The 26937-nt window shown below is 44.5% G+C and overlaps 1 protein-coding gene across 14 annotated transcripts in view; it reads left to right on the forward strand.

Annotated features, from left to right (window-relative positions):
- Positions 1-26937, forward strand: part of FHOD3 (formin homology 2 domain containing 3) — a 463300-nt gene that overhangs the window by 204632 nt on the left and 231731 nt on the right. For all 14 annotated transcript variants that reach the window (XM_072829309.1, XM_072829316.1, XM_072829312.1 and 11 more), the window contains exon 5: positions 5873-5978. In XM_072829309.1, the coding sequence (XP_072685410.1) occupies positions 5873-5978 (106 nt within the window). The remainder of the gene's footprint in view (positions 1-5872; positions 5979-26937) is intronic.

Consider the following 26937-nt stretch of genomic DNA (forward strand, 5'->3'; position numbering starts at 1 on the left):
AATTTTAGACTCTCACATTTAGGGGTGCCTGGGTGGCTCAGTTATATGTCCAACTCTAGATTTCAGCTCCGGTCATAATCTCAGGGTGGTGGGATCGAGCCCTGTGTCAGGCTCTGTGCTGAGCATGAAGCCTGCTTAGGGTTCAATCTCTCCTTCTCCCTTTACCCCTCCCCCACTTAAAAAATATCCTCACATTTATTTTACCATTTGCCGTAAAATTTTTTTATCGAAGTATAATTAACATGAAGTATTTTATTAGTTTCAGGTGTACAATATGATTCCATACTTCTATACATTACTCACTGCTAATCATAAGTGTACTCTCAATCCCCTTCACCTATTTCATACATCTCTTCATTTACCTCCCCTCTGGCAACCACCAGTTAATTCTCTGTATTTGAGTCTCTTTTTTTTACTCTTTTTCCTTTGTTCATTTGTTATTGTTTTAAATCCTGTATATGAGTTAAGTCCTATAGTATTTGTCTTTCTCTGATTGACTTATTTCACTTAAAATTGTATCCTCTAGGTCCATCCATGTTGCTGCAAATGGCAAGATCTCATTCTTTTTTGTGGCTGAGTAATGTGTGTGTGTGTGTGTGTGTATACACATGTACACACTGTACCTTTTTGATTCATCTGGGATGGACACTTGGGTTGCTTCCATCTCTTGGCTATGGTAAATAATGCTTCAATAAACATAGAAGTGTATATATCTTTTCGAATTAGTGTTTTTATTTTCCTTGGGTAAATACCTTATAGTGAAATTACTGGATCATATGATAATTTTACTTTCAATTTTTTGAAGAACTTCCATACTGTTTTCCACAGTGGCCACTCCAATTTGTGTTCCTACTCACAGTGCACGAGGGATCCTTTTCCCACACCCTCACTAACCCTTGTTATTTCTTATGATTTTGAGTTTAGCCAGTCTTACAGGTGTAAGGTACTAATTCATTATAGTTTTAATTTGCATTTCCCTGATGATGAGTGATGTTGAGCATCTTTTCATGTGTCTGTTAGCCATCTGCATGTCTCCTTTGGAAAAATGTCTATTTAGGTCCTCTGCTCTGAATTGGATCATTTGTGGTTTTTTGGTGTTGAATTGTATAAGTTTTTTTTATATATTTTGGATATTAACCCCTTATTGGATACATTATTTGCAAATACCTTCTCAAGAAGTAGGTTGCCTTTTTGCTTTGTTAATGGTTTCCTTCACTGTGCAAAAGCTTTTTATTTTGGTGTGGCTGCAGTAGTTTAATTTTGTTTTTGTTTCCCTTGCCTTAGGAGATGTCTAGAAAAAGTTTCTAGGGCTGGGGTCAAAGGAATTACTGCCTATGTTTTCTTCTAGAGTTTTACAATTACACCAAAAATAATAAATTGTCTATGTTGACTTTAGGATAATCAAACAATGGTTGAGGGGAAGTTTTGCTTGTAATAATCTTCTAGCTTATAAGAAGGAGTAATAGAATTAAAATATCACAATTTTGCAACCCTAAATGAATGGATCCAGGCATTGAGCATCAAGACCTGCTGATATGATAGAAATGAGATACAGACAGATTGTATGTGGCTCCTCATGGGAATTCATACTGTCACTGATGATGTGGTCAAGCCAACAAAGTCTACCCTGGATCTCATCATGCCTCCATATGCAGTAACCAATTTATAAATGATCTGGAACAGAGGCACATGTTAATCTATATCACAGTGGAGCAATCAACAAAATCCAGACTATAGGCTACTCTACAGGACAAATGACCTTGTTTCTTTAACACATAAATCAAGAGAGGGGGAAAGATGAAGTAGAAGGCATTTAAATACACATGTGGATCTTATTTGGATTTTGGTACAAAATGTAAGAAAACAAAACAAAAAACACAAACATAAAAACACAAAACCGTATTTATGAAACAGTTGGAATTTTGGTTACTGACTGGACATTTAATAACAGAGTATTAGTTTTTTATTATGAATACATGATTTTAAAGAGTTTCTGTATTTTGGAGATGCATATTGGAGTATTTATGGATTAATTGATGTGATGTCTGGGATTCGCTTCAAATTAATAGGGCAGCAGACAGACAAATTAATATGGGGTGATAGAAGAAACAGGATTGGTATAAGTTGATTGGCACCTGGGATTTACTAAATTGTTCTGTCTTTTGTATATAGTTAATGTTTTCCATGGTGAAAAATTTTAAAAATAAAACAAAATAAATATGTTTGGGGTCTTGTGGGACATTCCTTCACCAAATTTATTTATTTATTTATTTTTGTTTATTTTTTTAATTGGAGTTCGATATACCAACATATAGTATAGATCATCAAGACAGTGTGGTACTGGCACAAAAACAGACACATAGATCAGTGCAACAAAATAGAGAAGCCAGAAATGGGCCCTCAACTCTATGGTCAACTAATATTCGGCAAAGCAGGAAAGACTATCCACTGGAAAAAGGACAGTGTCTTCAATAAATGGTGCTGGAAAAATTGGAGCCATTTTCAGAAGAATGAAACTGGACCATTCTCTTACACTATACACAAAGATAAATTCAAAATGGATGAAAGATCTAAATGTGATACAAGAATCCATCAAAATCCTAGAGGAGAACACAGGCAACACTTTTAGAACTTGGCCACAGCAATTTCTTGCAAGATACATCTATGAAGACAAGGGAAACAAAAGCAAAAATGAACTGTTGGGACTTAAGATAAAAAGCTTCTGCACAGCAAAAGAAACAGTCAACAAAACTAAAAGACAACCTACAGAATGGGAGGAGATATTTACAAATGACATATCAGAGAAAGGGCTAGTATCCAAGATCTATAAAGAACTTATTAAACTCAACAGCAAAGAAACAAACAATCCAATCATGAAATGGGCAAAAGACATGAAGAGAAATCTCACAGAGGAAGACATAGACATGGCCAACAAGCACATGAGGAAATGCTCCACATCACTTGCCATCAGGGAAATACAAATGAAAACCACAATGAGATACCACCTCACACCAGTGAGAATGGGGAAAATTAACAAGACAGGAAACAACAAATGCTGGAGAGGATGTGGAGAAAGGGAACCCTCTTGGCGCTGTTGGTGGGAATGTGAACTGGTGCAGCCACTCTGGAAAACTGTGTGGAGCTTCCTCAAAGAGTTAAAAATAGAACTGCCCTAGGACCCAGCAATTGTATTGCTGGGTATTTATCCCAAGGATACAGATGCAATGAAAAACTGAGACACCTACACCCCAATGTTTATAGCATATTGTCCTTCACTGAGTTTATTCTGCAGTATTCTGAATTCTCGGGAATGTTATTTCTACCATTTATTCATGAAACAGCTATTTTTGAGCAGCCTTTGCTGGCATTAAGTCAGCAAGGAAGAAGGTGCTGCTACCAAAAGTGTATAATCTGTTTGGAAGACCACAAAACAGCTCGAACCAGGGCAGGCATCATTGGGTGTTGGATGGATTACACAGGCTGCAAGCTGTCTGGGGCTTGGATCTCCTTCTCCCACACCCACAGTCTGCATTTCCCTCATCCTGTGTTTTTTACATACAGGGGTTCTTTCTGGAACTTAAAGTATAAGGGTGTAAAATACAAAGCCATTGGTCTTTTCTGTTGAATTGAATATTCCTTGACTAATATGCATTAAAAAAATTGTAGGTTAAAATGTGGCTAATGTAGAAAATTCTGAAACACAGGGATAATCCCTTATCAGTTAGAGTTAACATTTTTATTTTATTCCAGTCGGAAACCAGTGTTTTAGAAATCATTTATTAATGCCTAAGTATTTCGGGGTATGTGTTCAAAATCTCAGACATTGCCAATTTGGAGGATGTTCTTCACAATTTATTATCCACAAATGTCTATTTCTTAAGTGCCTTATCTACATATGTACATAAATTTTAGTTGGGGTTCTGAGTTTTTATAAACATTGTCTCCCCTGTCCGTGTTTTTTCCAAGTACCTTTGCCAGGCAGCCAACTCTCTGCTGTATTAATATTAGCGATTAGCTTGAGTGGTTTCTTGAGAGCTTGTTCTCACTTTTTCACCATGAAGTCATGTGTGAATCTAGGTTTAGTTAAAGTAATAAACATTTGTTACATGCTTGGAAAAACTTTCTGACTAGACATGAGCTCATCTAAATGTTCACTTTTCACATATGCTGGTGGAAAAGGATATGGATGGTGGGAGAATTATTTTTATTTCCTTTATACATACGAGTGTAAAGTAATTTTCCAAAAACTCATGATATTGTTCCACTTTTTTTTTCATGCTTCCAAAGCCATGATTATCTTAAAGTCTGAGTTAACACAGCTGTCTTTCATTACCTTCAGGGCACAAGCATTACTCCCCACCACCCAGTGCCCTCTGAACATTGAGAGTGTTTTCTGGGTTCAAAGGGAACCTTCTCCTGGCCTGCCCACACTTAGCTCAAGTCCTCCATCCATATAATTGGAAAATGCCATAAAATCAAAATGAGGGGCTGATTTCACAGAGGGACAGGAGAATTATGCCTGCTTGCCGAAATTATTTTTTTTCTTTTTTGGAGATAAACTATGGTTGCTGGCCATTCCTATAATAATAACCCTTCATTATTCCATTAAGCTTTCTACTATTTACATCACTGAGGGTTTTTTTTTATATATATAATTTTGCTCTGTTGTTATAATTGAAGATGAATGTTCCAGTCTTAGGCCCACTGCATTTGAGACCAGGCACTGTCCAATTGAGGAAATCTCCTGAAATAGTAGTGGAAAAATCCCTCTCATAGAGCTCTGTAGAACTTGGTACTACAGAAAATGATTGGGCTAGCTGGACAGAGGTAATCTCGACCAAAGTTTTGAATCTTTATCTGTAAAGAGAAGGTTGGCTTAGGTCAATGGTCCTTGAACTGGCTGCCCTTTAGGATTTCCTGGGAATTTAATAACAAAGCCAGGACCCCACCCCTAAAAATTCTGATTAAATCTGTCTGGGTAGGGTCCTGCTTCCTACTCCTTTTTAAAGCTCCCCAGATAATCCTAATGTGAAAGAGTCAGGGATGAGACCCGTCTGAGCACCCCTGAGTCACCTGAAGGATGCGTTAAGCACAGATTGCTGAGCCTCATGGTAGAGTTTTCTATGTAGTAAGTCAGGGTATTTGCATTTCTCGCAAGTGCCCAGGTTATGCTCATGCTGCCTGTGAGTCTGGACACCTCTCTTTGAGAACCACCGAATTAGATGGTCCCTGATATTCCTTCTGTGTTCTGCCTTCTGTGACCTGAGTCTGCTGGTCTGCCAAAGTGGACCATTTGTGGGGTCACGTGGCTGCCCTAGATGCACGTCTGGTTGTGTGCTTTGCTTCCAGGCTGGTCCTGCAAGCAGCACAACTTGGGAGGTGGAGAAACTGCTTCCCAACTTAGATACCATTTGCAAGACCCCTCTAACCACTGACCTTAAGGACTGTCTTTTGGAACACACGGGTGGCTTCAAATCCTCCACTTGATGGTCTGTGCTGCAATCAAACATTTCCTGATGCTGACACCCAGCAAGCTTCATGTGGGCAGTCCCTGGGGACCTGTGGGGGCACAGAGCCTCGTGATTTTTGAAGAATGAAAAACACAACACTATAAATATTCCTGACAGGGGATTCATTTGCTTTATCTTTATTAGATTGCCCAGAAGGCAATAATTGGTCTTTGGCAACCAACAATGTGGAGACTAGTTGTAAAATTCCTCTGGCAACAGTTAAGATGCCTCATTTGAATAGAGCAGAGCAATCTTTAGAGGTCAGTCTGGCTTCAAAGGCTCGTACATAGTTTTAACAGCGTGGATGGAGGATGGACTGGGATACTATTTGAAGTCTTTTTTTCTCCCTTCTTTCTTGCCAGGATGACAAGGATTTGGTGCACGAATTTGTGATGGCTGAAGGTCTGACGTGTCTGATCAAGGTGGGAGCTGAGGCGGACCAGAACTATCAGAATTACATCCTGAGGGGTAAGTTATGACATGTGAGCCCCACCCGTGGCAAGGGGGGCCTGGCATCGCCTCCAGGAGCTTCCATACCGAGACCTCTTAAAAAGATTTGGATTATGGAGTAAAGTGACAAAGACCCTCTGTAGCAAAAGATGACACTTTCATCAGGTTTTATCACTTCCTGGTAACTAGTGACTGAGCTAACTTTACTGGTTTTTACCTAACATCTCTTCCTGGTTATGAAGAAGAAAAAAAAACCTACTTCACATTAAGTTCTTTATAATTTCTTTCATTTGGTAAGGAAAAGAGCACACTAAATGAGTCTGCATTTCAACAGAAAGTCACCCAAAGCCAAAGAGGCCAATTTATTTTCTGGGGAAAAAAGTTTTATTCAACTTGTATTGTTACTGGGAGTCTTTGTCAGAAGCACACATTCTTCACTGGGTCCTTGTGTTTCTGACTTGGTAGGTTTGGGATGGGCCTGGAACTTGCCCTATAAAGAAGGAGTCTGAAAGTTATCTGTATAATTTTGTCTTTCTTTTTTCTTTCTTTTCTTTTCTTTTCTTTTCTTTTCTTTTCTTTTCTTTTCTTTTCTTTCTTTTCTTTTTTCTTTTCTTTTTTCTTTTCTTTTCTCTTTTCTTTTCTTTTCTTTTCTTTTCTTTTCTTTTCTTTTCTTTTCCTCTCTCTCTTTTCTTCTTTCTCCTTCCCTCCCTCCCTCACTCCTTTCCCTCCTCCCCTCTCTCCTTTCTCCCCTCCCTCCCTCCAAAGTGAAGTATGTGTCCAGTTTGAAGCACTGATCACTGTTCCAGTTCATAAAGTTAATGCTCTTTGGTTATACTATTTTTGTCCACCTTCATATAAATAATTTTATTTGATCCCATAAGAGTGTGACTGGGGAGAGCAGAAATTATTCAGTTGGACCCTAAGAAATCACTGCTATCAACAGTTTTGGCCGGTAAAAGGAGAGATTTCATGTAGTTCAGTCTCATCCCCATTTTGCAACTGAAGGCTGTGAGACTCAAAGACATGAGGCAGTTGCCTGCTAAAGTCTGTCTCTCTAGGGCCCGGTCAAGCAGGGGCAGCGCCCAGGCTCTGTGGCACATGTCTCATCCAGCTTTTGTTCCTTCCTCTCCATGTATACCTGCAACCCCACAGCTCCATCTTCTATGTTCATAGACGGGGGAAAATAGTGCTTTTGTTTCCTTTGGGTGAAGGATGAGTAGGTGACATGTGATTTAATATCACATGTCCATGGTTAGACTTGAATGAGACCTGTGGAGTGAAACCATCTCTTGCAGTTTTGCCCTGAGAAGGAGCCTCCTATTGTGTTGTCACCCAGCACAGCCAACCGAGGCCTTCCCTTTTGTCCCTGGCTCCTGGGGAGCCACAGCAGCAAAGAGCAAGAGAGAAAACTTGGGCTCATGAAGATAAAAAAAAAATATTTAAGGACATATTTTCAAGTCAATGTTAATAGTTTCTGTCTCTGAATAAATGCCAAATGTGTGCATGAGAGAGAGTTCTTAGCCTTCCCTTTCTGGTCTGTGGTGTTTGGGAGGCTGGGGAGTCGCCTCCTTTTGCCCATCTTCAATCTTTTCCTGGGTGTGTGGTTCATCCTCCTTACAGGTTATCAGTAATGATGGCTTATGAATGAATTTGATGACTTCTATCTCCACTGTAATTAAAACGTGGAAGCTTTTATGGGGGCAGTAGACAGATGAACCATAGAAGGCTCTTGCCTCCCAGTGAGGCTGTCTTTGTGTCTGAAGAGATTCTCCTTAGCTTTCTTTTCACACAGGTCCCACTCATAGAACAGGGGAAGACACACAGATAAGGGTGAGGGAAAGTCTTCTAGTTTATTTTCCACCTGCCTGATGGCTGTTTGTAAGTCAAACCACTGGAAGGAAAGAAACCTCAAATCACCTAATTCTGAATAGTGAATCCACATGGTATGTTAATTATTGTTGTTATGCTTAAAGTATATACACACATCTCTCTCTGGAAGTAATATTATAACCATCTATGTGCTTATCTTTCTTCTTCTGACCCTTATCTTGGAGTGTGTATATATGTATGTTTTTATAGTGTAACATCAATGTAAACCTCTACATTGATCTATAGCCAAGCCTGGGTTGAGGGGGAAGGCTCTGCTAGCAGGGATCAACCCTTATCAGCCCTTATCAGGAAGGTCATATTTTTTTTTTAAGATTTATTTGATTTATGAGAGGGAGGGAGGTAGGGAGGGAGAGAGAGCAAGCAAGTGTGCATGCAGTGGAGGGAGGGCGAGGGAGAGAGAGAATCTAAAGCAGACTTCCCACTGAGCATGGAGCCCCATGCAGGGCTCAATACCAGGATCCTGAGATCAGGGCCTGAGCCGAAATCAAGAGGCAACTGCTCAACCAACTGAGTCACCCAGGCGCCCCAGGAAGGCCACATTTTTGTCAGAAGCCCCTTGCAGACCTCTCTCAATAGGTTGGAACCAGGCCACATGACCACCTGTAGCTGCAAGGGAGGTTGGCAGATAATTAGGCTTCCTGGACTCTAAGGGGAGGCAGCAAGAGAGAAACGCCAACTCTAGTTAGGCCTGAGGGTTACCAGTGCCTGCCAGACAGGTGGAATTAGGAGGCAAGGGGTCAGCCCTGCTGAGGAAGCTCTTTTAAGTAAGTAGGCCTGTGGTGGCTTAGTAGGTGGGAGTGAGGGCCTCCCTGCCGTGGAGGAAATCATGCTGGGGCAGAGGAAGCTCAGCGGCTGCACAAAGGCCCCAGATGATGAGCTGTGTGAATTGTGCTTCCCAGTAGGGAAATATGGTACTGATGCAGAATACTTCATCGAGGCTCTCTACCGTAATGCTTCTCATTAAACGGGCGATGGTTATTTATGTTATTTATTTTATATATTTGCGGCAGTGGTTTATTCACAATTTGCAGTATCAGGCAGGTGCTAAAGTCAATTAGCAAATTATTAAGAATTGGATGTCCAAGCACAGCCAGGAGAGAGTCTTGTTGACCATCTGCTCCTTCTCTGTGTAGAAAATACCACTGACAAAGATGCCTTGCTGCAGACACCCCTTCCTTAAATAGGAGGACGCTCTGTGGTTTCATCACCACCACCAGGGCCTTGCCTTTAGATTTTTCCTTTCCACTAATGCACATTTACTGAAGGCCAGAGGCTCCCCATGAATTCCCTGGAGAATGAGCAGGTGCTTACTCCCATTCAGGTTACTGCGAGATACTCTGTTTTCCATGGAATGGAGGTGACTTTGCATGCCTGCCCCACTTCTGCTCAATCTCAGAAGACTCAGCATGAGCAGGGCACTGTGTGCAAACATCAGCACATTTGGATGTATCTGACCAGAGTCCATGCCAGGAAGGTACCTTCTGAGGGATGTAAATGACAGATTTCTCAGAGTGTGACTTTTGTGTTTTTATATAAAGAAACTATCATTTTTCCTAGCCCACATGTTGAGTCACCCCTTCCTGACTTTGAAGAACTTCTCTTGTAGGCTTTTTAAGGTAGTGATCAGCTGCCAGCAGCCACCAGACATTTACAATCAAGGACAAACTTTGAATTGCCTCATTGTTCAACCTTATTTCAACCATATTACCTTGGGTGAGGGTATGGTGAGGCCAGATGCAGATCTTGAGAACACCTGCTCAGAGTTTGGTGGTTTTGTAACTCACAGTTCTGGGAGGAGGCCCGCGTGCCCCACAAAGGCTACTCAGGAGAAGCATGGGGGTCAGTCATGAGGCGGAGGGAGAGGGCAAGCAGCTTTGCTGTGGTTTCCATGGGAAGGAGCTGATGAGGTAGGATGAGCAGACTTAGGATGCGCTAGAGTGAATAATTTCTGTGGGCCCTGGGGCAGGTAGGGTGGAAGTATCATGGCCCAGAGTGTGAGAGCCCGACATGGCAGGTGGCAGGGGGTGGGCCCTTGAGCTGCTAGAGAAGAGCTGATCAACCTCGACCCCTTGCCTCAGAACTACATCAAGACATGGGCCTTTGGAAAAACAGTATTACAACCTGTAAAGTGGGTTGCTTGTCAAATTGCTGTCAGGGAGAGTGTGCCCTTCATGTAGTTACCTTAGGAGCCCTGCTCTATGGGACCATGTGTGAGTCCCCCAGATCCAAAGGAAACGAGCATTTGGAGAACTCAGTGCTTTCCACATCTGCTTTTAGAACTCATTTAATTTATCTTTGTTTTTGTGCTCGACTGTCAGCTTTTTTTTTTTTTTTTAAAGGCCCAAGAATTTGTTGCTTTTAGTAGAGGATATATCTGCTGAGAGGTAAAGATAGGTTTTGAGTTATGGTGTTAACCAAGTCCTCTCCAAAAATGTGAGCCGGCTGCTGGGAAGAGGTCTAAGTGCACAACATGCAGAAATAATATTTATCTGACTTATTATTCTTGGATGGTTCTAGCTAATGATCTAAAGTTTTTTGTGATAGCCAGTATTTAATATAAGTCTCCTGTGGAATTTTGTAACTCACAATTATTAAAGGAGGACCTAGAATGGTATATTCCTGGGAACTTTGTGCACGCATAATGAGCCTTCATTGTGGGCCCCATCAGGCCCCGGGAATGTGATGATGAAACTAGGGTGCCCTGGTGAGGCTCCCTAGGAGGCACTATGCCTGGGCTACTTTGTATGTTATGTCTCCCACGCCTTATATATTTAGAGAGTGTATATAGGTGATCTACTTCGGGGCCGGGGGTGGGGGAAGAGAAAGAGATGAGTAGAATCAGTGAGACCAGCTGCCTTTTCTGGCTGTCCTTCAAGGGAAGCTGCTTCTTAAGGGCTAGTTTTACATGGAGAAATTTGATTTGATCATTTCACCAAAAGCAAAGTACCCATTAATCATAAAACACCTCAGTCATTGTCAGAACTGGAAAAGGTCTTAGGACTCCTATAGCTCAGCCCTTTCATTTTAGGAGAAAACTAGATATTTTGTTTGTCCCTATGATGCATCATAAAAAATGGTTTAATGCCTGTCAACATTTAAAAATTGGAACATTTGACCTAAAATAAATCCAAATTTCAGATTTCGTTGGGAAACCGGAACCAGAGAATTTTAGTGCTTTGCCAAATATTGCCTAACTATATTCCACTCTGGAGGGAAAAATGCCTTTCATGTTAGCAGATCTCTTAATGAGGTTCAAGACTCCTGGCAAGGAGGGTTTTTGTCAGCATCGGCATCACCAGGAACCACACATTATGGACATTGTGGAAAGAGATTTGTGATCTTAGGAGGTGGTGGTACAAAATGATCAGATGGTGTTTAAACTAAAACCCTCCATTCTGGAAAACTTAAAAGTTTGTGTTTTGGCATTTCAGAACAAGGGAGGAGAGTAGAGGATGGGAGCAGACCTGAGGAGCTACTCACTTCCTGAACCAAGCTCAGGTCCTTGGCTGCTATGTTTTCTACCGAACAGCCTGGCCTGATTCTATCCACTTATATTGGTCCGGGGGGACACTTGATCTGTCTTGGAGGAACCTTCCTCTCCTGAGATGAACGTGTCAGAGTACTCAGTCAGGACTTAAGGGATCAATCATGGCGGCCACACGGCCAGGCTTTGGGTGGATGACACAAGTGCACAAGTGTCTGGGTAGGGGATCTGTCACCAGCTTCTGGGGATTGAAGCCAGTATCAGTGATGGAGTTCTTCCTCACTTGAGGTCCCTCTGCATGCTAAGTCTTTGTGACAGGGGACTATTCTAGTAGGGAATCATATTGGCTGGCACAAAGTAGTAGACCATGAGGCCAAATTGAACCTGCTTGGTGGAGAGTGTCAAGGCCAGTGGAATAGAGACAATCTGAGATGGACATGTCTGAAAAGCAAATGGAGTAAAACCAAGTGATGGACATATTTTCATTCATTCATTCATTCATTCATTCATTCATTTATTCATTCATTCGAGAGACATACAGAGAGAGGCAGAGACACAGGCAGAAGGAGAAGAAGACTCCCTGTGGGGAGCCTGATGTGGGACTCAATCCCAGGACCCTGGGCCAAAGGCAGGCGCTCAACCACTGAGCTACCCAGGTACCCTTGGACAGATTTTTCTTAAATAGCTTTTTATAATATTTTATTGTGCAGTTGGTGAACACACCATTGTATGGAAAGCAACCAGCATACAAAGGGGGAAAAAAGATAAAAATCACCCATAGTCCTATTAAACAAAGATAAAAACCATTTTCTACCCACACATATTCGTGCCTACTTCATACATGCCTTTTACAAAAATGAAGTGTCTTTTAAGTATGTCATCCAATTGTGTCTCCTGGGAATGGCTTGAAAATACAGGCCTTGGAAGCTGCCTTTGTGGCATATCTTAGACTTCAGTACAATTACTTAACTATTTTCAACAGCAGCTTCCAAGAACATAGTATCTACTTTATAGGAGTGTTGTGAAGGTTCAGGGGCTCATAGAAAGGCCTAAATAAAGGATTGGATTGTAGCTATGATCATTATTATCAATAATGGGGAGAAGACAGCTATATACAAGCCAAGAAGAGAGGTCTCAGAAGGAACCCACTGTGCAGATACCTCGATCTTGGACTTGTAGCTTTCAAACCTGAGAAATTTCTGCTGCTTCTACCCCTAGTCTGTGGTAGGTACGTACATTTGTATCTTGTTTGGGATTGAATCATTGTCCTGAGAAAGGATAAGGGAATTGATGCTCCCATCTGTGTACCTTTCTGTTCATTTGCGCCAGGCCTGGGGTAATGATTCCCTTTAACCTTTGTCACTCCTGGTGACTAGGGTACCCTTATTAGTACCTGTGAATTATAAACCTGCTACTGGAAAAGTGGTTTGTAATTTTGGTTGTCACCATGTTAAATCTGTCTATCAAAATTTAGGAAGAATTGATATGTTTGTTTGAAAATTCAAAACTACTACATACTTCTGTGTCCCAGGACAAATTCTTTTCAAGAATATAACTCTGTACATGTTCATCTGACTGGTGTGAAAGGTCTATTTACTTTGCCTTGGTGACAGAATTTTACGTGTATTCCTCTTGGGTGTTTTTGTATTTATTTATTCTGGTCTCATTTTTTTAAAATCAGTCCTGATATTTACCATGTGATAGAGTGAAAAGGCCTTGGCACCTTTTCTTGTTTACTGGTTTTGTAAATTCGTTTTTGGAGTGGTATCTCCTGAGAAGAGTCTTTCTCACCCCACTCCTGCCCTTGGGTACGTTTTGCTTCAAACAGGGAACAATCTGTGTCTGGAACCTGGGTTCCTTATTTGTTAGCAACTGCTTGGTGAAGACAGAGAGGGAGGGTTAGCTCCTCTTCCTCTGTTTACATGCATGAATTTTCTTTTTTGCGCTTAGACTGGTAGCCTGCCTGGTGGGGATCTGGTCTGTTGGTTCTGGCATTTACCAGCCAGCTGGAGAAGGCGGGCCACTTGTAGCTGGAGGACACGGTCTTATGTTTTGTTTGTTTTAGTTTCCCCTATGCTGAACCCTCTGCTATTGCTGTTAAATGATCTCTGTGGCCTGGCTGTGTCTGACCTCAGCCTGGCCTTTCTGCTCCCCGACGTGGCATGCTGTTGGTGCTGTGGCCTCCAGGTGGAACCAGCCACACTGCTGAGCAATCTGGTTAGGGGCGGGGAAACCATAGCCATCCTGCTTGGGGAGGAGGCTGAGTTCCTCTTGTTGCTGCTGTTGGCACATGGTGGCTGACCTGCCTCCCCAGAGTGCTTTAAGTGTCCCATCTGTGGCTCCTCTTGTCACCCTGCTGCCACCACCACCTGGCATCAGGCCTGCACCCCTTTTTAGAAAACTGAGAGAATAGCTGAGAACTGTACTTCTATCCTTCCTCTTGCAGCCAGTTTGAGCACAGGGGCAAAATAATGGGCTCACATTGGGGCAGTTCACATCTCTCCCTTGTCCTGCCCAGATCAGGGGGTACTGTGGGTTTGCTCAGCTTTTCTCCGTGACTTTCTACAACATTGCATTTCCCAAAAGAGGGCATAGGATGCAGGGTCCAGCATTCCCCTCGGACCCGCTGCACCCTCTGGTGTGTGTTGCTGGGCCTCAGGGTCAGCAGCACGTGCTTAGCTACCTCTACTCTCAGGGCTTGTGGAATTTCTTCTCCGCTGACACCTCTCATTGGTTCTCTGGGTAGATTGGTAGGAAGATGGTTTGGAGGCTGATTGTTGTGGTGCCATTTTTTCTGGAAGTGCTAAGTTATTGAATCATCCTTGCTTGTGGCCTGTGTCCCAACCTAGGCTTGGTCTGCCGGTGCCATGTACAGGAACATGGTGAGTCAGGAGGTCGGGGGAACTCTTGCCAGAGGAAGCAAGGAAAAGCCAGAATTGGGTCCTGACCTTTGCTGGGACAGAGCATCCTTTGTTTTCCCTTTGAGTGCTCAGGTGAGAGAGGGAGACAACCCGGGTGAGGTGGGTGACATGAGGGACCCTGAGCCCCTCACCACATTTGGCAGCCAGTAGGATATTTGCCTCAGTTTCTAACTCTATGTGGACACTTTGGCTTTAACAGGATTTTGATTTTTCCCTCTAATCCCTCTTGCAGGGGGTTTTTCCTCCTGAAATTAGAGAATGCTTGTTTCCTGGTAATCTCGTTTTAGGGTTAATAAGGTTCTTATTTCAAGCTTTACTTTTCTTAAAGTAAAAATCAGTTATTAATACTGTTGAATATAGCAAGCATTAAGTGGTAACAGAAACACTTCATATAGAGCAGTCTTTATAAAGCAGCAGCCAGGTCTACCTGGAGACCATTTTTGCTTTACAGGAACAGTAGACTTGAATGGCTTTATGTAATATTAGTTATCATCATTTAATTTTGACTAATTCTCAGACAGATTATGTGCTGCTTTAAAATTCGCCTTGCACTTTAGATATAATTACAGCTCTCCAGAAGTTCAGGCTAGTTTGCAGACAAAACAAAACACAACAGCAACAAAAAAAAAAACCCTTGAAATGTTGTGCTGTCATGTCTTTGAGTCCTTCAACCTAAACCTTATCAGTCAGAGTCTCAGCCAAAGAGATTTCTCCAGAATGTTCTCTATGAGAAGCCTCCATCTTCTTTGTTTTATCTGAGATGAGATGGAAGAAAGAAAAGCAGGGTTCCTTGGCCATTCCCACATGTAGAATTTTCCACAACCAAATTCCACTGCTGTGTATTCATGAGGAATTTTTCTGCTCTGTTCATATGGAAGATGTGCCTCCTCACCCCATCCTTCTCTCCTTGCTCAGGAGACTTTTCCTGAGAAACTGCAGGCTAGGGCTACCTTCAATCATAATGGTTATTCCCTTGGCTGTAACTTTATCTCACATGTGATCTTCTTTTTTTAGGACTTCTGCTTACAAATGCAGGCTTATAATAGCACAGAATGTCTTCAGCAAATTTTGAACCTAGCCCCAAACATGACTTAAAATGATCTTCTTGCCTGGAGTTTACTGGGGAAACATCAGTCGCTATGTTCATTGATGCCTGCATTTTGGAGTTTTGAGAGCTCCTGGTAGATTGGGGCAACCTCCCAGCAGGACGCTGCTCTTTTTCCTGGCATTGTGGCTTCTTCCCCTGCCATCCTTGTGCCCAAGGTCCCCAGCCCAAGTCACTCTGCAGTGCCCCAGGCCTGCAGAGCCAGCCACATGTCCTGGGTGTCTCCAGTGTACCTTGTCCAAACCCAACCCATCTCCATGCCTTGGTCAGCACCCCCATGGCTCCATTCATTGTGTCAGTGGAAGAGCAGTCCTCCAGCGTATTCAGGACCACTGCCTCCTAGATCCCTGGTCTCTGACTCTCTGTAATCCTCAATCTTCAAATCTCTGTCCCACACTCTTTTTCAAGTGCTTTCATCTTCTTCATTCCCAGTTCTGGTTTCTGACTTCACACCATCATTTGTTCCTTCCTGATCTGCTCTACCAGCCTCCTGACTTGTTTCTGCTTTCCTTCTTGGTTCTCTTTGGTCTATTTTGTACCCTGTTACCTGGGTTGACCTTCTGCAGTGCTGATCTGGTCTTCCTTTCAAGGCTCCTCTCATCCTCAGGATGAAGCCCTCACTCTTCCCTGTGGGTAGTGCCCACCTTGGTCCTGTTGGATATATCTGTCCAGTCCACTTCAGTGCTCTCTCTGACCTGGGCATCTGCCTGAGATGCCCTTCCTCACCTGCTTTACACTTTATTCCTTGCTTCCTGCTCCTATTGGAATTGGACTTACATACAATATTCTGTAGGAGACCTTTGCTCCCAATATTTTGGTCCTCTGTGCATACCCTGGTCCTGATGCTTACCTCACTGATAATATTTGTTAAGCATGCGCTATGGGCCAAAGACCCTAGGCTAATTCTGTGTATGATACTTGGCTGCTTATGTGTCCATTTCCATCCTTGATGCCAGGCACATTTTAGGAGTTCAGCAGAAATTGGCTGAAGGAGAGGATACATGAATGATAGAATGTCTGCAGGGAAGAGAACTCATGACTCCCAAGGAAGCTGCTGGTTTGTGCTAAGGGTTTGAGAAAGCTCAGGTCTACTAATCTTGAAGCTTTAGCCCAACAGATCTCTTATTCCTGAAGCACTATAGCAAGAGTTGATTTGTTTGTAGTACTTTTGTTTGTTTGTTTGTAGTACTTAAAAAGAATGTCAACGTACTGAATTTCCCTTTTGGTAATTTTGCTGGTTCAGTAGGTCAAGGTGCTGTATATTTTTATTTTAAATATGCCATGACTTCTACAGATAAAATACATGCAAAACGAATTATATTGTATGACCTGTTTTGTATCTCAAGGAATTATTTACCTGCCTTTGAAACAGATATACTATGAGTTCCTTGGTGGCAGGAATAGTGTCATCATAGCCTTTAGGGCCCCTGCTCTAGCCTATTCTTGATGCCTTCTTAGATATTCAACAAATACTTGATGAAAAAAAATGAAGGAATAGAAGGGGATCTCTGTCTTGGTCTTCATGTTTTATGAGTGATTGTAGGTAGCATATACTTTATATCGAGAACTAAGCACACAGGATCTGAGGATGTGAAGTGGTGAGACAATATTATGGTAAATGATGAAGTGTAATTTGGAGAGTTTTCATTTGCTTTGGTTTTTTTATTCTCAGGATCTCAACCACATTGTCTTTTGCTTCCTGTGCCTTGCCTCTCCTTTCCCGGCTCCCCCGACCCCCTGCCAGCTTCTTAAAATTGGGTTCTCCCAAAGCCATTCCTGTGCTAGTTTGGCTTGACTCATCCTGGAGCCACTTCCTGCAGGCACACCATCATCCCTGCCCCCAGTGCCCGGCTCCAGGGTTCCCTGAAACACTACTGGTTACCCTGACTGCCCCAGATTTAGAGCTCCCTCCTTTCCTTTCCAGGTAACCCTTCTTTGGAGCTGGGCTTGAGCCTGCAGAGGTTTAAGTGAGGGATAAGTTTTAGATGTAGTTAGATAAGGAAGGGGTTGTTTTTTGGAGGAAGGGACAAAACTGTTGCTTTTAAAGGCAGATTAAGAGCAATGAGTAGGAGTTATAGGAAAGTGGTTTTTGACTGAAGACAAACTCCAAGAAGAGTTGGAAAATTAGTTGATTTTCCTTGCCAACATAAACTGATCAGTGGTGACTTTCTGGAGCATTCTGTTGAGGATTCTGAAGCCACATCCAGCATCAGCAGAAAAGAGTGCCACAACTGATTAGTGATGTCTGTCAACAGCCTGAGAGGTGGAGAATGAATAGGAATACTATATATGGTATTTGTTTATTCTGTGGAATACTGGGGATTTTCAGAATGTTTGTTGAGTTGACTTCAGGCAGGTGGGTGGCAATTAATTTTCTAACCACAGAACACACTACTTTCCATTGGGAATGCTCTAACAGAAATCAGATGACCTGTTAGGGTTGAAAGACTTGGAGAAGGTGAAGCTGGATGACCTCTAAGATCCCTTCCAGCTCTAAGATTCTGTGATTCTCAGTAAAATAGAAAAAGCCAGAATGAGGGATGAAAACAGACCTGCTTGACTCTTCTGTGTGCTCTGTGTTAGTTGCTATAAGATCCCCAGGCTATCACCAAGCATATATTGTCCTGGTTCAGCTTCCAAAAAGGCCATCTGGTTGCATGACACAGAGCCCAGCCAAGTCATTGAAAAGGAAGATGAATTGCCCACAGTCATTAAAGGGCTAATGTTCATGTTAATCAACAGGATTTCAAAGGACTAGCACAGCTGAGTATTAGTTTATATCCAGAAATTCATAGGTACAGGGTGAGGTCAGGAGCATAGGAGACAATGGTGGGTTTGCTGCTTCTCTAGAGCTTGAGGACTAGGAGGCAGGAGGGCTTGTAGAAGCACCATGAGGTTGGACTCATTGGTCAAAGCAAGATAGGGCTGGAGAAGCAGGTTGGTAGCTAGGAGGAGAGTACCCACAGGCTGGGTTACTTCCCATTGCTACCTTCTGACTTTCCTTGGTATCCACTTAGACTACCAACATGGTCTATACAGTTTCTCACTCCATGTACATTTTCTTGTCCTACATCCTTTCCCCTCCCCCATGTTTTCTTCTTGTCTTTTCAAGCTCCTCGGGTCTTAATTGGAGGGTTGCACAAAGATTGATCTCTGCCAAAGTTTAGATTTCATTGCTCTTTGTCAGTTTATGGTCCAAATTTTTCTATGGTTGGAGGCCTCAATTGCTAAAGATAGATCAATTGGTTTTGTTCATTCATTAGTGTGACCTGATTGCCTTATGAGTCAGTCACTCTGGGGTCTGAGTACCAGGTAGCCGAGAACAATACAAACTGAACAGTTACAAGTGGTGCTGTTAAGTCACGAATAAGGCATTAAGGAGAGCCAGCTGACGATTTAGTGTAGGAAGTGATGTACACACTATGATAGGCAGAGTTCTAAGATGGTCCCTGTGGTTATGAGAGATGTGTGAATATCACAGAACTGTGGTTAGGTTACATTATGTGGCAAAGGTAAAAGGATTTTGCAGATGTAATTAAAGTCCCAAATGAGTTGAGTTTGAGTCCATTTAATGGGGGATTATCCTGGGTGGGAGGAGCCTAAACAGGTGAACCCCTAAAAGAGAGTCTAAAAGTCAGAGAACTCTCTCTTCTGCTGATCTTGAAGAAGCAAGTTGCCATGAGTTCTCCAGCTGCAAGGAAATGAATGCTGCCAACAACCACATAAGCTTGGAAGGGGACCCCAAGCCTCAGATGGGACCACAGTCCCGGCTGACACCTAGATTGCAGCCTTGTGAGACCCTGAGCAGAGGACCCAGCTAAGCTGGGCTTGGATTCCCGCCCCATGGAAATTGTGAGAGAATATGTGTTGTTTTAAGCTGCTAAGTTTGTGGTGGTTTGTTCTATAGCAGCAGAAAACAAATTTGGTCACTACAGAGAATCACAATGCAAAGCCATCTGGACATGCTAAATACCGTGTGAACACACAAGAGACAGGTCTCTGGTGAGGAGTAGGGCAAGGTTTCATGAGGTCAGTGACTTCTTATTTTCCTCCTTGGCTTTTTAGGCAACCATATGCTGTCCATTAAAGCTGAATTCCCCTCTATGCCTCTGTTGCTGCTTATGTGTGACCCTCTCCAATGGTGGGCTCAGACTCCTCACTCGGTGGTGGTCATTCCTTTGGGTCTCTCAACTTTGGTGATGCCCATACCCATTCAAGTAAAGGACTCTCTGCTATACACAAATGAGGAACTGAAGGTGATTCAGAAGAAAACTCAGTATTTCCAGTATGCCAGTGTCATGAGAAAACATGGTGGTCTTATGAAGATTGGGCTGAGTTTCAGGGGGGAAAAAAAAAAAAGGAAAGTCATATGCAGTCACTTGGGTCATCTTGGGGTGATCTTGCTGGTGAAGTCTGACATAGGTAACTGGGCACAAGGGCTCTGGGGCAAGTCTTGCTCCTCTCCAAGGATGGTTTTGGCTTATCTTTCCCTGTATCCACAGCATTTGCTCCTTCATGTGCTCACAATCCGGCATGTGCCTTATGCACAGAATAGTAGTGGGTGAGGGGACTCCAACTGAGGCCCCTCACCACAAGGGACTTGGCAATGGCCTTAGGATAGGAGCCATCATGTAAGGATGGATATACAGAAAACACTGTATTAAGTTAGGTTTTGGATAAAAATCCTGAAATCATCATGTTTTCATTCTTCAACTTTGCTTGCATCAGCATTATGTTTCCAAAGGTGGTTGATAAATTGTAAGTAGTTCAGTCCTATATGATCCATTTCAAAGACCTAGGAAACTGTTTTTCCTTCTTGCTCAGTCATTCAGGATGTTTGCTTTTTATAATTTAGCTTTTTTTTTTTTTAAACAGAATCAGCTTATGTATCAGGTTTCATGAGAATTTCATAAAACATGAAACGTACTTGAACCAACTATTTTCACATACACAAAACATAGCACAAAGGTTTTTAGGCATTATCATGCTTGAAAAAAATAATTGAACGGTTTGTTTCTGAACCACATGTGGATTATAAAATCCCTGTTGGGTTCATTGAAGTCCTAGTGTCAGAGGTGCTTGGAACCAAGAATGGCTAACAGTTTTGTAAATTATAGTTGAGATAGTAGTAACCTTCTAGATCTATTAAGTGGCACAGTCATTACCCCATCTGCTTGGATATTTTGTGGAGGCTGCATCTGGATTCTGTGGCTGTGGAGAAGGGAACAGTGGCTGACTGGCAGCTCTTCCAATACCTGATGGAGGTTCCTGGGAGTGTTATCTGGCTTAAGGCCCTTGCATCTATTCCCATGGGGAGCTGTGCCTGGCCAACATGTGAGCAGGTGGTTGCTGTTATATTCCTTAAGCTGAAGGGGAGTGGTGTATCATCATGTGAATCATCTGGTCTAAATTAAGTTTTCTGACTAGCACTAAGAAATAAATATAATTGCTCATAAAAAGGGATTTATTTAAAAGGTACTGAACGTACGCTGAGTGTTCTCTAATCTGCCAACTCTTGAGAGATGGTAACAGTGCAACCTGTCTTGTAACCTAATGGACTCCTTGAGTAAATTGACTAGTGCTTCCCTCTTTATTCTTTGTTTTGGCAGGACACCGGGGCCGGGATGGTTGGGAGACGATGGGGAGGTGGTTTGGGGCTGTTTTTCCCCCATGCAGCTGATAGCAAGGGGTAGGCAGGCCCACTGTCTGTCAGCATCTGGGTCATCTGTCACCTGAGTACAGTGTGGTCTCCTGAAAGTTGCCACGGAAGCACTGTTAGGTCATGTTCATTTTCCTGGCATATGGCCCTAGAAGGGAGAAAATATTTATATCACCAAGAGGGAAAGATAGACTCCACTCTAGTTCTATGAAGGGGCATACATAGACTGGACTCTGGAAGTGTTTGAATCTATTAGGCTCTTGACCTCTGCTTTGTGCATGCCCACCCTACTTTCTGCCTCTTCCTCTGGCTTACTCAGGGCTTCTCTTTACTTATGGACACTTTTTCTGGGACCCCCTCTGTGCTGCCTTCCGGGGAGTCCTTCCTAAAGCTGTCTGCAAATGTGGCCTTCCTACCTCATAGGATATTTGTAACCATTTGTCCCCTTGTCCTTCCCCACCATGGGCAAGGTCCTCCTTACGAAGCAGACACTCTTATTTGTATCCCTCTCCTACACTGAGCAGACACCTCAAACAGGACTAGGGTTTGCTAGGCCCTTCATCAAAGGAAGGCTGTTGACCAGATGATGTTGCAAGGAGAACAAATCTGTGCGAGAAGGATAAGGCAGAGAGTCCTGGAATCAAGAGCTAGGAAAACTGAAGGAAAGACCCACAAAAGATGAATGTGTTCGGGGCACCTGGGTGGCTTGGCTGAGCATCCAAACTCTTGATTTGGGCTCAGGTTGTGATTTTTTTTTTTAAGATTTATTTTTTATTTATTTATGAGAGAGAGAGAGAGAGAGAGAGAGAGAGAGAGGCAGAGACACAGGCAGAGGGAGAAGCAGGCTCCATGCCGGGAGCCCGACACGGGACTCGATCCCGGGACTCCAGGATTGTGCCCTGGGCCAAAGGCAGGTGCGAAACTGCTGAGCCACCCAGGGATCCCCTCGGATTGTGATCTTGAGGCTGTGGAATTGGGGGTCCATGCTCAGCGTGAGTCTCTTATCCCTCTCCCTCTGCTCCTCCCCCAGCTCCTGCATGGTTCTCTTTCAAATAAATGAATAAAATCTTTAAAAAAAAAAAAAAAAAAGATGAGTGTACTCATAGCCAAAACCCTGTCTCTGCACATGTGGACAGTCGGATGGAACCTTGGCATTTTTGGCTTGGCCTGTTTAGGCTGCTGTATTAAATACTAATGGGAATCTGGAATTGTTAGCCCCAGAGTCACAGCTCTGACAAGGTTCCTCACAGGGCTCTGTAGCAGAAGGTGCTACAAGGATTCGCTGGATTCCAGGAGCATCGCTCTTGACCTTGAGAGCCTCTGCTTCTTGAGAGACACCAGCCTCCTTATGTGGGAGGCTTGGCCGTGTGGGGTGAGAGACAGGAACTGTGCCTTGCAGTGTAGAGGCTCAGGGGTGCCTCTGGCAAGACATGGCTCCCCCGATAGCAGCTGAGCACAAGCATGCCTCACTCCCTCTCCCCCCTTTTTAAAAAATTTTTATTTATTTATGATAGTCACACAGAGAGAGAGAGGCAGAGACACAGGCAGAGGGAGAAGCAGGCTCCATGCACTGGGAGCCCGACGTGGGATTCGATCCCGGGTCCCCAGGATCGCGCCCTGGGCCAAAGGCAGGCACTAAACCGCTGCGCCACCCAGGGATCCCCTCACTCCCTCCCTTTGGTGACACTTCACTTCACCTGCTTTCTCTTTGGTGACCCTGCTTTCACAGTTTGTCCCATTGCCTTTTCTTTTAGCCCGCACTCTAAGTTCAGCATTCCTGCTTGCTCCTGTCATGTGACACTCTGGCTGTGGGGACCCTTCCCCCTCCTGTGTGGGTGCCAGCTTCCCTCTCCCACCTCTGAAAAGCACTCCTTGTGTCCTCAACAGGAGGGACAGAACATCCCCAGGACTCATTTGTAGCACCTCAGATGACCCGAACTCCTTGGTTTGTTTTTGTTTTTAAGATTTTATTTATTTATTTTGAGAGCGAGGGAGGGAGAGAGCACATTAGCGAGGGGGAGAGGCAGTGGGAGAGAGAGAAGCAGATTCTTCACTGAACAAGGCAGGGTGGGCTGGTTCCCAGGATCATGACCTGAGCCAAAGGCAGATGCTTAATAGACTGAGTCCCCCAGGAGCCCCGAACTCCTTGATTTAAAAGGAGCCTATTTGATATTTTAAAAATTGTGCCTGGACACCTTGCTATTGCAACAAAACTTAGAGGTATCACTTAAAACCAATCTAAGTCAGGAATGACATCTCCAAAATGCAAGTCTCTGAGCTGACTCCTAATCCAGCTGCCATCCCACATCTTCAGCCGTCTATAGCCTGCCATCCCTTTGGTGTCAAATGCCCCAAACCGGAGTCGTTTGCCCAAAGACTGGCCCCTCTCCGGGTCCCCACGCTGCATGGGCTCTGTGCTGCCCTCCCTGCCCAGTACTCCCCGCTCCCCGTGGCCTCTCACCAGGTCTTGCACTTCCTTGGTGAAGTAGGTCTCCTTTCTACCCTCTTCCTCTGCCCTCGTCCCCACCTTGGGCCTTGCTGCCTGCCTGCTTTTCTGTCCTTGGCCTCTGGAAAAAATCTCCCTGCCGTGCGGCTTTTATGTCGTCACTGGAGGAAAACCCGGAGTTCCTCCCCTGCCCTAAATCCTGCCCTTGACTGTGTGTTCTCCAGCACTATAATTGGGGACATAGCCAGGCTCTGTAATTTTAAGGCTTCAAGTCTGCTAAAATATGGAGCGTCTCATTTTTCAGTAGGCTGCTGTGTATACAGAGCAGTGACTGCCTTGATTTAGGAAGTCTTCAGTCTTGGTCTACGTGTTCAAGAAACTCTGGGGCCCTCCCTCTCCTTTTCCTCCAGCCCTGTCCCTCCAGACCCACCCCCTCAGATGCCTGCGGTGGTTTCTGTAGGCTCCAGGTCCAAGGCTGGCCAGGAGTCTTTGGGGTGCCATGGCTGGTGTGGAAGGGGCTGCTACATCACTGGTCCTGCTCTCAGCCTGGCAGAGGGCAGACTTCCTTCACTGCCAGAAACATTTCTGAGATTCCCACCTGCTCTGTTCTTGGTGGGAGACTGGAAGCTTTCCCAAGAATCTCTGTGTGTCCTCTTCAGATCCTCTCTGACTCCCACTAATATAAGGAACCAGGGGTTTCCATATGTTATTCCACAAATCCCATGGTCCCTCTGAGAGCCACACCCCCACTTTAACCACAGAGCCTTCACTTGGGTCTGTTTTATATCTCAGGCTTGTGTGTAAGCATTCTTGTGAAAAAGGTTCTGTTAGAACAATGAAAGATCAGAGACCACTGTTAGATGAGACAAACGGGGTGTCTGATCCTGTTATTTGAGGCTCTCTGTAATGGGTCTTCCCATGGATGGTCATCTCACTGGCCCTAACATGATGCCTGCTTGGTGGTCTGCCCAGCTGGGGCTCCCTGTGGTGGTGGTCGAGGGGGCTCTGTAAGGACATCCCCTGTGTGAAGCTGACCCATGTGTCTTCTGCACATTTGTCCCTGACAGTACTGTCATTTAGGATCTAGGTCCATGTCTGTGGGTTGAGAACTGGGCTCTGGAGCAATCACTGTCCTTGCCCCTGTCCAGGATCTCTCTACTCGTTTCTCTATTCCCAGAGCCTGGACCCCAGCTCGAGCGTGGAAATGCTGTGCACAGATCTTGAAGCAGTCCTCCTGTTGGTGACCTCTCTGCCACCATGTCACTATTGCTGTCTGGAGCTATTCAGGAGCCCTGTGTGTTTAGTCTTTGTACCTGTAGGCTCATGGTGCCAGAGGACTAGGGAAGGATTGGGAGAAAGATGAGAGAGGGAGGGAGAGAGGAAAGTTACATTTTAGGTCCAAGTATGGGGCTCAATTGTTTTGCTAGTTGTAGGCAGAATTAAAGATGCTGTTCTCTTGCCTAATCTCAGTCAGTCTGCCATTGGTTCAAGGCTGCCGTGTCTTCATCAGCCAGGCTGGATATTGAAAAGTGAAGAGGCATTCTTCCTGTAGTGATGAAATTTGTTCAAAGTTCAGCTAAGTGCTGGGCCTGGAGATAAAGAAATAGGATAGAGCCCCCACCTTGCTGTCTGGCTGGGAAAATTGATACGAGTTGGCCATCTGGTCCCCAGGGGGTCAGTGCTGGCACAGCAGAGTCCCCGAGGCTGTGGGGGACTCTGCTGTGGTGGGGAACTTCCCACCATTACCTGGGTGGCACCTGTCCCAGCTAGTGGGGAGGAGGGCAGCAGCCCAGAGGTGGTCATTGAGTGAGTATAGAGAATGGTGGGTCAGGGAGGGAGGCATCTGTGATTACGATGGGCAAGGGGAGAGGGGAATAAAGCACTAGGACAAGGGACAGCATAATGCCTGCCAGGAGCTTCCAGCTGCTGGGTGGTCAGGGCAGGTGCAAGGCAGGGGTGAGTAGTGTGGAGGCTGGAGCTGTAGCAGTGTCACTGGGGCAGGGTGTTGGCAGAGGAGCTAGACTCAGACTACAGCTAAAGGCGGTGCATTCAAAGGGTCTGGGTGGGAGGGGGTGTGGTCTGGATCTGGACTGGGGACATTCTGAGATCCCCTTAGGACAGAGGTGGTGCAATGAGGGAAGTGTGTGGTGCCAGTGTGGAGAGGGGTGAGAAGATCCTGACCAAAGCAGTGGGGTGAGGGGAGCACCTGCTTCCCAAACAGGAATTAGAAGCATCAGTGTTTGCTGGGCAGTGGCTGGGGGGTGACAGAGGCATAAGTTATTATTTCGACATTATGAAATGAGTTGGAGATGGCAGTAAGAGGAGCAATTGAAGGCGGTGTTTGCGTTAGAGCTGCCTGTGGACATTTAAGTGTGTCTGGGTACTTGGGTACCTAAGTCTAAAACTTAAGAGGGAGGTGGGACGGGTCATACAGGTGTGGCTGGCGTCAGGGTTACCTGGGTGATGGAGAGGCAGGGCGGGGCCCTTAGGGGGGCAGCTCACAGGACTGCCAGCCTGGGCTTTAGGCCATAGTAGGCTGCCAGTGAGGACTGACAAGGGTAGGAGTATGACTGCTGTCGAGCAGGGCCCGCCGAGATCATCCTCAGGCCCAGGTGTGAGCAGGAACTGTGTGTATGGTACTTGCCAGTAAGAAGCAGGGCCAAGGGCCCAGCTTGGCAACTCCAGTCCTCAGGGGCACAAGGAGAAACCAGATGCCACAAGGGAGCAGAAAGTAAATGGTCAGAGAGGCAGGAGGAGACTCAGCATTGAGCTGTCCTGGCCACTTGGGAGCGGATACCTGGGGTCACTGGGGTGCAGACTAGAATGGGCCCCTGTTCTGGGTACTCAAAGTCACAGATGAGGTGGGAATGCTGGTGCATCATTTAAGGAAAGTGTGAAAACTCAGGAGACCTTGTCCAACTTGAGTTGAGCAACTTTCAGAATGTATCTAGCCAGTTTTTACCACTAGGGACTCAAAATTTTACCACCTCACAGGCATAGTTTCTTCCTCTCTAAATGGGATAATATAAGTATTCCTTTTATAGCTTGATGTAGAGTTGAGTGAAGGCATGCATGTGGTGCACTGAATTCACCCCATGTAGTGAGGGCTGTAGAGATTCCCACTCTACTCCTGGCACTTCTGGCAGAAGGGATATGGGGCAGGGATGGTGGAGAGAGCTCTGGCCGCCTCTCAGAGGCCAGACTGCCTTTTCTTAGATGTTTTCAAAGCACCTGTTCTTTTGGGGAGTGTGCTGTGGAAACAGTCCCCATCAAGAAGTGTTCGTCTTCAAAGTAGACCATTAGCAGTGGCTCCATGGGGTGGCATAGACTGAGTTCAGGGCAGTAAGCTGTTGTTACATGCCCAGTGGCTCCAGCAAAGTTCTGAGGTCTTGGTGGTGGTCTTCAGATAACTGTCACAAGGAATGAAACTGATAGCCCTGAAGGTGAGTGGGACTGAGCAATTAGTGGCTAG

This window comes from Canis lupus, chromosome 6, assembly GCF_048164855.1.
Source record: "Canis lupus baileyi chromosome 6, mCanLup2.hap1, whole genome shotgun sequence".
In the NCBI taxonomy this organism is placed as follows: domain Eukaryota; kingdom Metazoa; phylum Chordata; class Mammalia; order Carnivora; family Canidae; genus Canis; species Canis lupus.